This window comes from Corvus kubaryi, unplaced genomic scaffold (genome assembly GCF_017639235.1).
Source record: "Corvus kubaryi isolate FWS band 111438036 unplaced genomic scaffold, C.kubaryi_AGA036_p1.0 37373, whole genome shotgun sequence".
Classification (NCBI taxonomy): Eukaryota; Metazoa; Chordata; class Aves; order Passeriformes; family Corvidae; genus Corvus; species Corvus kubaryi.
The window spans coordinates 284,221-294,075 of NW_024581121.1; the positions used below are offsets into that span (position 1 = coordinate 284,221).

Consider the following 9,855-nt stretch of genomic DNA (forward strand, 5'->3'; position numbering starts at 1 on the left):
CCTCACAGGGTTGTGGTCAGTCCTGTCGGGGGTTGTGGTCAGTCCTGCCAGGGGTTGGCTGTGGTGGGGTCTGACCCAGCTCCTTCCACCCCTCGCTGTCCCTGGATGCCGCTCCTGCGCTGGACAGGAGAGCAGGACCCGGCCTCAGTGTCCTGGGGGCTCTTCCCTGGGCCTGCCCTGGCATCCAGAAGGCTCTGGAGAGTTCTGCCCCTGTCCTTTCTGCCCTCCAGCCGTGAGAGGCCCTGTCAGAGCCTGCCCAGGTGCCCGGAGCAGCTCCCACTCTCTGCGGACTCGTGGCTGTGAGTGTGTGCCACTTACAAACGTTTTTGTTTCAGGGAAGTACCTCAGACAAAAGAGAATCGACTTCCAGCTGCCTTACGACATCCTCTGGCAGTGGAAACACAACCAGGTACGAGATAAGAGATAAGAAGTCACGGGGCTGCCGAGATTGGGATCAGAAGGAAAGAGCAGCCCTCGGAGAGAGCCGTGTTTACACATCCCGGCCGGGGAGGGGATTTCTTGTCGTGAGGGGAGAAGGGATTTGCATATGTATTTAGTGCTGAAAATTCCCATTATTCCACCTCCTGCAAAATAGCAACCCTGTGAGTTTCTGCTCCGACAAAAGTCATGAATTTGGCTGCAGACTTTTATTTTGGCAGTGCTGCTCTGTGCAGGGAGCTGCTTTCAGACACGCCTCGGGAGAATTCGGATGTACTGCCAGCAGCACTGAGAAATTTCAGGCCTTATTTTTCTTGGATCAATCCCAGCAGAGTGGAATTTATTTTTCACTTGCAAGCTGAAATTTTCGTACTGAGGAAAGAAGAGGAACTGTTTAACAGTCTCGTTCTTTTTAAAGAGCTTTAAATATGTGCAAGCTTAAAAATAGGATTTTTTTTTTTTTCCCCCCTGAGATGTTTCCACCAAGTGATTTACCACAGGATTTAAGGCTGGTGGGAGAATCTGTCCTCAGCTCTGTGGTGAGAAAGTGTAACTTGAGCATGTAAATGAGCAGGACACATTCCCAGGTGCTGTGGCTGCAGCTGCACTCCAACACCCCTGGAATCTGATCCTCAAGTCAGGAGCATTGGGGGCATTTCAGCCGAGGACACTTTCTTGCCATGTATTGACGGTGGCCTGACTCATCTATTCAGTATTTTATAAGTAATAAATACATGGAATCTGTTTCCCTGACATTTTCCAGCTCATCCTGGACTATTGGAGGCCCTTGCAGAGGAGTTTTCTCTGTACAGGGGTGTGAAGATGTCTGGGTTGTTCCTGTGGGCCACTAACGTCACTGAGGGAAGGCTCTTAGTGCAGGAAATGTGTGAGAAATAGTGAATAATTGGAAATTATTCCTTAAAGCTTGTTTGAAAGGCTGGCATGTATATGAAATTATGAATTGTGATGTAAGCTCCCCTTTCCTCTCCCATCCTCTCCCATCTGGGAGAGGAAGCTCCTCTGCAGAGAAGATGAATCTGCATTTCTCGTGGCTCCCACCTGTCCTCACAGTTCTCATAGACCCCCACAATCCTTTAGATTGGAAAAAACCCTTCAGATCATTGGGTCACTTTGATAAATCAGCACCTTGATTTTTTGTTTTCACTCTTTTAAGCATTGGCACATGGTGATTCCACCAAAGATGGTTTCTCCAAAGTAGGTATAAATAATTCCTCTTCTTCTAAGCCCTGTTCAGAGGAGCCTGTCCTCAGGACAGCTGTTTCCCACATTGCTCTGGGCAGACAGAATAAATAATGTGGTGAACAAACTGCTCCACTGTCTCACTAAGCCCAAATTCCACTTATTCAGGTCCTTCTTGTGACCTAGTTGTTAATGCAGTCTGAGCCTAGAGAAGAGAACACAGATTTCTAGTAATGATTACAGAACAATTCCCTATGTACAGAACATAATTTCCCTGATCCTTTTGAATAACAGATGCACTTATGCAATGTATTAAAATTTTCTTTCTTTTCCTTTTAGTTGTATAAAAAGCCAGATGTCCCACTTTATAAAAAAATCCGTTCCAGTAAGTAAAACCTTATTACTAAAATGTGATAACTGTGGAATTTTCATGTGACACCTTCCTTTCTGTCCTGCTCTTTGTCCTACCAAAGACACTTCCACCTGCTTTTTTTCCCTTTATCTAATTGGAATGAAAATACTGTAGATAAGCAGTTCTTTTTCAACTGAAAAGAATTTTTTTCCCTGTTTGGGTTTGTTTTTCTTCTTTTTTTTTTTTTTCCTTCTCCAGATGTCTATGTGGATGTCAAACCTCTCTCTGGCTACGAGGCCACCACCTGCAATTGTAAGAAACCAGAGGATGACAGTGGGAAGGGCTGTGTGGAGGATTGTCTGAACAGGTTAGCAATGGATTATTTCACATCAGCTCATCACCTCCTAGGAAAAGAGTTGTGCAGAGAAAAGAGTGTGACCTTCTGGAGATGCTCTGGGGTCCCAGTGTCACCCCCAGACTGTCACTACTGGCACTGAGGCCCCTTTGCGGCTCCAGTGACCCAACAGGGCCCTGCTGGACCCTCCCACACTCCCAGCTGGTCCCAGTCAGACCAGTTCCCTCCCAGCCCAGCCCCAGGCTCTGGGTCCTTCCAGCCCTTGGATGGTGGAGCAGCCACACAGAACAGCTCCAGCTGCTGCCCCTGGGGAGGGACCCCGAGCAAAGGCCCCTCCTGGGCTGGTGTCCCCTCCCAGGCTGTGCCCGATGCTCCTGGGGGGGCTCAGAGTGGCCACTTGGCCTTGGTCAGGCAAAGGGTCAGTGCCAGGTCCGACCCCTTGCCGGGGGCTCCAACAATTCCCCCTCCCCGGGCACAACGTGCAGCTCCCCCGAGCTCCCTGCACCAGGTGATTCCTCAGCACTGCCCTACCCCTTTCTCCAGGGGAAGATCCCATTAAAATCTCCATTTTGCCCTTTGAATAGCAGTGAGAGCCAGGCAGGGAATCGCTGTGGGAATTACACCTTGAAAACAAAAAGCCCTTTAGTTGTTGAATAGCTTCTGTTTTGTTTAATTTATTATTAACTTTTATATGTAATACGTATAATGTAGATTTATATATTGATTTTATACATTGATTTTATATATTGATTTATTATTGATTTCTGTATATTATTTATGTCATGATTTGCATATTTATTTATTATATTTTGATTTTATATATTTATGATTGGTTTTTATATGGTTATATATTTTATATGTGTTGATTTATATATTGATTTCATATATTGATTCATGAATGATTTTTATATTATATATTTTATATATGTGTTGATTTCTATATTGATTTCATGTATTGGTTTATGATTGATTTTCCTTGTATGACAGATCCTGAAGTATGCTCTTCCCCTCCCTTTACCTTCTGTGTTGTCTCTTTCAGGATGATCTTTGCAGAGTGTTCCCCCAACACCTGCCCCTGTGGGGAGCAGTGCTGCAACCAGCGGATCCAGAGGCACGAGTGGGTGCAGTGCCTGGAGAGGTTCCGGGCCGAGGAGAAAGGATGGGGTATCCGTACCAAAGAACCCCTGAAAGCAGGACAGTTTATCATTGAATATCTGGGAGAAGTTGTTAGTGAGCAAGAATTCAGGTAGAAATATTTATTTGCTGCCTTAGCATGGAAGGCTCATAAATTACTTTAACATCTGTGGTCGTGGTTGGGATATCCTCAGGCAGGAGCAAAGGGGAGGATGAGGGGGAAAAGGAATGTTGTTCTGGTCCCAGCCAGCAGGAAGGCTTAGAATTCTGGTTTTTTTGATTAACCAAGATTTTCTCAGTCCAGTAGAGAGGGGTGATTAATGTTTGAAATGTATCATCTGCCTCATCTGCCCTGTAAATGCCAAATGCCACGAGGGACTGAATCTGAAATTAGCACTCTGCAGGATTTGGACTGTACAAGGTAGAACTGAGGGGCAGAGTGGGGCTGAAAGGGGCTTCTGCAGAGAGATGTGAAGGAAAAAGAACAAGTGCAAGCGTTGATAACCATTGGAAAAAAGGAATTGTCTTGTTAACTCCGTGGCATCGTGGGATATGTGAGGTTGGAGGGACTTGCTGCTCTCAGAGCTCCACCAGAAGGCAGCTGCATTCTCCTCATACAGAGATAACCACTAACACTGACTCCTGTCCCTGTGCTCTTGTGATCCATGGATGTGATTCCAGAACTGCCCAGTCCCCAGGAGGAAGCTGGTTGTTGTACACGTGCATACACAGACACCCCAAGGAATGTGTACTTGCATTTTCTCTTCCATACACAGGTTACCAACATGAAATGTGTACAAATAATCTGCAGAACCCAAAAGGCAGCATTCCAGAAGAGCAAATTTCTAAATTCTAACCCAAGCTCTGTCAGTGGCCTTGACTTATAAAAATAGGTACAATAATGGCTTTCCTCCATCTCTAGGTGTACAGTTCTATAAAATATAAAATACTATCATTGCTTTTTCTTCAAACCCCTGTCTGAGATGTGCTCTCGCTGTGTCACTCCCCGTGTGCTGTGTGGGGACAAGCAGAATCACAGGACACTCGCTGTGTTGCTCCACAGGAACCGGATGATTGAGCAGTACCACAACCACAGTGACCATTACTGCCTGAACCTGGACAGTGGCATGGTCATCGACAGCTACCGCATGGGCAACGAGGCTCGCTTCATCAACCACAGCTGCAACCCCAACTGTGAGATGCAGAAATGGTGAGGAAAAGGGATTCTGCTCCCCGGAAGGCTGGTGCCCCCAGAGAGAGAGAGAGAGAGCCAGTTCATCTGAGGGAGTCAGATGTAAAAATAGGGAGGGGACTCAAGCTGTAAATAATCCTTACACGGTGCTCACGCTGCTCAAGAGGAGTTGTGTAGTGTTGGATGCTTTGGAGACAGGATCCAAGTTTGCTGGCAGATCCAGCACTGCTGGTTGTCACAGTGGGACATTTCCCTCCCAGCATTACTGGTTACACTTGGCTGTTTCCCTCCCAGCACTGCTGGTTTTCACACTCCTAACCTGCTGCAAAGATAATGCTCTAAAATCATCTGTGTGTGTATATACCCTTTCTTTCTGACAATTCCAGTATTTTTTTAAAAGCAGGGAAAGAGGGAAATAGTCGGGTTCCAGCACACCCTTGTCATACCAGCACTCTGTGGGACCCAGGCTAGGAGGAAGTACTGCTGAGGGATTTGTAGTGAGTGATTTGCAGGGGAACAGCAGATGGTGCAACAGGAGTCACTGTGGGGACAGTACAGCAGAGTAGCTCGTGGTTCTCAGATAATTCTAGATTTAAGCAATAGTAAAGTTTTAAATGTGAAAATCCAACACAAAATAAAATAGTTGAAGAGACAGAGGGAGAGGATTCTGCCCCTCTCTGCCCTGCTCAGGTGAGACCTCACCTGCAGAGCTGCCTCCAGTCTGGGGTCCCAGCACAGGAAGGGCGCCAGATTAATTACAGGGCTGGAGCAGCTCTGCTGTGATGAAAGGCTGGAAGAGCTGGGATTGTTCAGCCTGGAGAAGAAGAGCTCCAGGGGACCTAATTGTGTCCTTCCAGTACCTGAAGGAGCTGCAGGAAAGATGAAAACTATTTACAAGGGGTGACAGCAGAAGGGGGAATGGCTTCCCACTGCCAGAGGGCAGGGTTAGATGGGATGTTGGGGAGAAATTCCTCCCTGTGAGGGTGGGCAGGCCCTGGCACAGGGTGCCCAGAGAAGCTGTGGCTGCTGCCCCATCCCTGAAAGTGTTCCAGGCCAGGTTGGACAGCACTTGGAGCAACCAGGATAGCAGAAGGTGTCCCTGCCCATGGCAGGGGTGGCATGAGATGAGCTTTAAGGTCCCTCCCAACCCCAACCAGTCTGATTTTGAGATGAGGTGTGATGCTCGGTGTATGGAGGACCCGAGTGTTGCAGGGGATAAGGTGACTGTCACAACAGCCAGTTTGTAGCTTCTCTGTCTGAAGCACAACTTCCTACTCTTTGTAGATGTGGTGTTCACTTTTTAGCCCTCAAGGTTTATTGTAAGAGAGAAATAAAAGAACTGCACAAGTGGAGGGCAAGCATAACCCAGGGCACAGCAGAGGTGTTGCTGCGTGTCTCTAACACTTCCACTCTGTGCACAAAGATGATTTTATGTTTAATTTTGGGGGTATTTGATTGTATTTCCCCCGCAGGTCTGTGAATGGTGTGTATCGGATCGGGCTGTATGCACTCAAGGACATGCCTGCTGGGACTGAGCTCACCTATGACTACAACTTCCACTCATTTAATGTTGAAAAACAGGTAAAAACCCCACCCTGAGACCTTGAAAAATCTCACCAAGGACTAACAGTTCTGTAAAGTGTAAAAATTACACAAAACCTGTCCTGTTGTATTAGACAGAAAATGTTCTTTTTAATATTGAGAGAGAATCTAAATGTTCGGGGTTTATTGGATTTATTTTTTTTTCCTCAAAGCAACTCTGCAAATGTGGCTTCGACAAATGCAGAGGAATAATTGGGGGTAAAAGTCAACGCATGAATGGACTCTCAAGCAAAAGCAACCAGCCTGTGAGCACCCACAGAAGACCTGGGCGGTCGAAAGAGAAGAGGAAGTCAAAGCACAAACTAAAGAAGAGAGTAAGTAGGAAAAGCAGAGTTTGGTGGGGTGAGGTTAATGGGAAATCAGTCTGTGCCATCAGACCAAAACCTGGTGTTTCTGTACATTTTAAACTTGAAACAGAAACCCAAACTTTGAACAGAAATGCAGTAGAGTAATGCTGCAGGTTCTGTCTCAGGGTCTGCTTTGGCTGCTTTGCTGAGTTCTTGGCACAGTTTTTCCTGTCTATCAGAACAATCTGTTTTCCAGAGGGGCCACATCCCTGAGGAGCCCAGTGAAAGTGTGAACGCCCCGACCAGGCTGACGCCTCAGCTGCAGATGAAGCCCATGTCTAACAGGGAAAGGTGAGGGGTGATTTCAGGGGGATTTGCCTCAGGAATGGAGTGCTGTGCAAATATTGACATGTTCTTCTGTAAGATGGGCCATCCTGAAATTTCTGAGGATGCAGCTTTTAGTTCTGCTTTACCAGCCAGGCTGGAATTCCTCTCCACTGAGGAGAGAAGGCCCAGGGTAAACTCGGAATATCCAGCTTTTTCTCCACGTTAAAGAACTAATTTTCCAGTAAAAAGCGATTCTTGGATACCTTCCTAATTCCTGCAGGAACTTTGTGCTAAAACACCACGTGTTTTTGGTACGGAACTGGGAAAAGATCCGACAGAAACAAGAGGAAGTGAAGCACGTCAGTGACACCATGCACAGCTCGTCGCTGTACACCCGCTGGAACGGGATCTGCCGGGACGACGGCAACATCAAATCAGGTGAGGCCCCTCAGCCTCCTCGGCTGCTGCTTTGTGACATGGAGAGTTAAACTCTGTGTAAATCCAGTGTAGAGCTCCTACCAGATCCATACACCTTCTGTAAGATGTGCAAGGGCTGCTGCACAGGTGAAAGCTCCCAGGAGTCACTCGAGTCCCTGGAGAAGTTGTCACTTGTGGTGTTCATTGAGAGTGGTTTGTGGGAGGAGGAGGAGGAGGATGGCATTTGACATCGTGGCACTCAGTGCCGTGCTCTGGTTTGCAAGGTGGTGATCAGTCACAGGTTGGACTCTGTGATCCTGGAGGTCTTTTCCAACCTCAGTGGTTCTAGGATATTATTCTGTGATATTAGGGAGAATTCCTCCCTGTGAGGGTGGGGACACCCTGGCACAGGGTGCCCAGAGAAGCTGTGGCTGCCCCTGGATCCCTGGCAGTGCCCAGGGCCGAGTTGGATGGGGCTTGGAGCAACCTGGGATAGTGGAAGGTGTCCCTGCCTGTGGCAGGGGATGGGTCTGGATGAGCTTTAAGGTCCCTTCCAACCAAAACCAGTCTGGGATTCCATGATTTTCCATGGTTGAACCCTGATGGAGAAGAGCTCTTTCCTGCTGTCTGTATCCCTAAACCAGAAACAGTTGTGTAGACTGTGAAAATTGTCATTTATCCTCAATAGTTTCACAGCTTTCAGGCCTTTAGAGAACAAAGATTTTTGGCGTGCAGTCACTTGTGGGAATGGGGCAAAATATGACTATGAGGGAAAAATTATTGCTCCTATTCCAAAAATAACCCTGCTGGTGGGAGCATCATCCTCAGAGCCTGGCAGGATTTGGCCCCCAGTGTCAGGTACAGGAGAAGCCGAGTATTTGGGGTGAGTTCAATGACATGTTTTATTTGCTCCAGCAAGATAAAATATTCCAACAACGAACGGATCCATTTAGGTGAGAACTGACGTGGGAGTAGGGAACTGAAGCCGTGGATGTTGCAGTAGCTTAGAAAATTAGAAAACATCTCCGTTTAATAATTGGTGGTAGAGTTGCTACACCAGAGAAGATGCTGTAATTTGATCTCTTAACAAATTTCTTGTTTAGAAAGGAATTTCTTGTCTGGAGGTAATTCTCTCTTGCCCTTTCCCAGATGTGTTCATGACCCAGTTCTCAGCCCTGCAGACGTCGCGCTCGGTGCGGACGCGGCGCTTGGCCGCGGCTGAGGAGAACCTCGAGGTGGCTCGTGCTGCCCGCCTGGCTCAGATCTTCAAGGAGATATGTGACAGCATCATATCCTACAAAGGTGAAGGTGATTGTCTTTAAAAAAAAAATCTCCATGGGCACGTTTTCAACCTCTGGAAATGGACTCTCTGGATAGGAAATGCTAGAAAAAGATGGGATGTTAAATAACTCCTATTTTTTAAAATTTCTCCCCTTACCAATAATCACTTTGCTTTAGCCTCAAGCCCCTGCTTTGTCACCAGAATCTGCAGATGTTGCTGTCCTTTGAAATTGACGTTTCAAAATTCCAGAAAAAATCAGAAACTGTGCTTCCTTGTGCTGCCTGTGCTCCAATTACGGCCACCAACATCTAGAAATGCAGAAGCATTTCAATTCCCTGTGACTTAGATAACAGAAAAGCCTTTTTTTAACCTGGATTGAATGTTGTTAGTTGCTTTTCTTTGGAAGTTTTACTCCAGTGGTGGCACTAAGCTCTGTTCCTGTTGCAGACTCCTCCAGGCAGGCGCTCGCCGCTCCTCTCCTGAACCTGCCCCCAAAGAAAAAGTAAGTGCTGCCTTCCTAGAGCTGCTTTCTCTGATGGATTTGCACAGTGGGAATTGCTGGTGAAGCTGACATTGTGCCAACATTCCTGTTGTAGAAATGCAGACTATTACGAAAAGATCTCTGACCCCTTGGACCTTGCCACGATTGAGAAGCAAATCCTGACTGGCTATTACAAAACTGTGGAAGCTTTTGATGGGGACATGCTGAAGGTCTTCAGGAACGCAGAGGTGAGGCTCTGTCTGGCACTGGCAGCAGGGATGTGCCCTCCTTTAATGCTCTTACAGTAATAAAAGAAGACATTTACTCTGGAGGAAGAGAACTTGTGCTGATCGGTTCCTCATGAGGCCTCGATAGCAAATCGTGAGCACTTTGGGTGCCTCAGGTCAGAGAGAAGGTCAAGGACATGCATGGATAGCTGACCTAAAGAAACTCCTGTTCCTTTTGGAAGGGGTACCCTGTTTTTCAGTATCAGATGTCATGGAATCACAGAATCATGGGATGGTTTGGGCTGGGAGGGACCTAAAAGTTCATCGCATTCCACCCCCTGCCATGGGCAGGGACACCTCCCACTGTCCCAGGTTGCTCCAAGCCCCAATGTCCAGCCTGGCCTTGGGCACTGCCAGGGATCCAGGGGCAGCCACAGCCTCTCTGGGCACCCTGTGCCAGGGCCTGCCCACCCTCCCAGGGAAGAATTTCTCCCATGTATCCAGCCTAAACTTGCCCTCTGTCAGTGTGAAGCCACTCCCCCTTGTCCTGTCTCTCCAGTT

The 9,855-nt window shown here is 47.4% G+C and overlaps 1 protein-coding gene across 1 annotated transcript in view; it reads left to right on the plus strand.

The window, feature by feature from the left end:
• ASH1L (ASH1 like histone lysine methyltransferase) overlaps positions 1 to 9,855 on the plus strand; it is a 57,567-nt gene that overhangs the window by 33,726 nt on the left and 13,986 nt on the right. The window contains exons 7-18 of the mRNA XM_042034522.1: positions 336 to 409; positions 1,978 to 2,023; positions 2,249 to 2,357; positions 3,385 to 3,591; positions 4,543 to 4,689; positions 6,144 to 6,252; positions 6,426 to 6,587; positions 6,817 to 6,911; positions 7,168 to 7,325; positions 8,454 to 8,606; positions 9,034 to 9,088; positions 9,183 to 9,371. Of these exons, the coding sequence (XP_041890456.1) occupies positions 336 to 409; positions 1,978 to 2,023; positions 2,249 to 2,357; positions 3,385 to 3,591; positions 4,543 to 4,689; positions 6,144 to 6,252; positions 6,426 to 6,587; positions 6,817 to 6,911; positions 7,168 to 7,325; positions 8,454 to 8,606; positions 9,034 to 9,088; positions 9,183 to 9,371 (1,504 nt within the window). The remainder of the gene's footprint in view (positions 1 to 335; positions 410 to 1,977; positions 2,024 to 2,248; positions 2,358 to 3,384; positions 3,592 to 4,542; positions 4,690 to 6,143; positions 6,253 to 6,425; positions 6,588 to 6,816; positions 6,912 to 7,167; positions 7,326 to 8,453; positions 8,607 to 9,033; positions 9,089 to 9,182; positions 9,372 to 9,855) is intronic.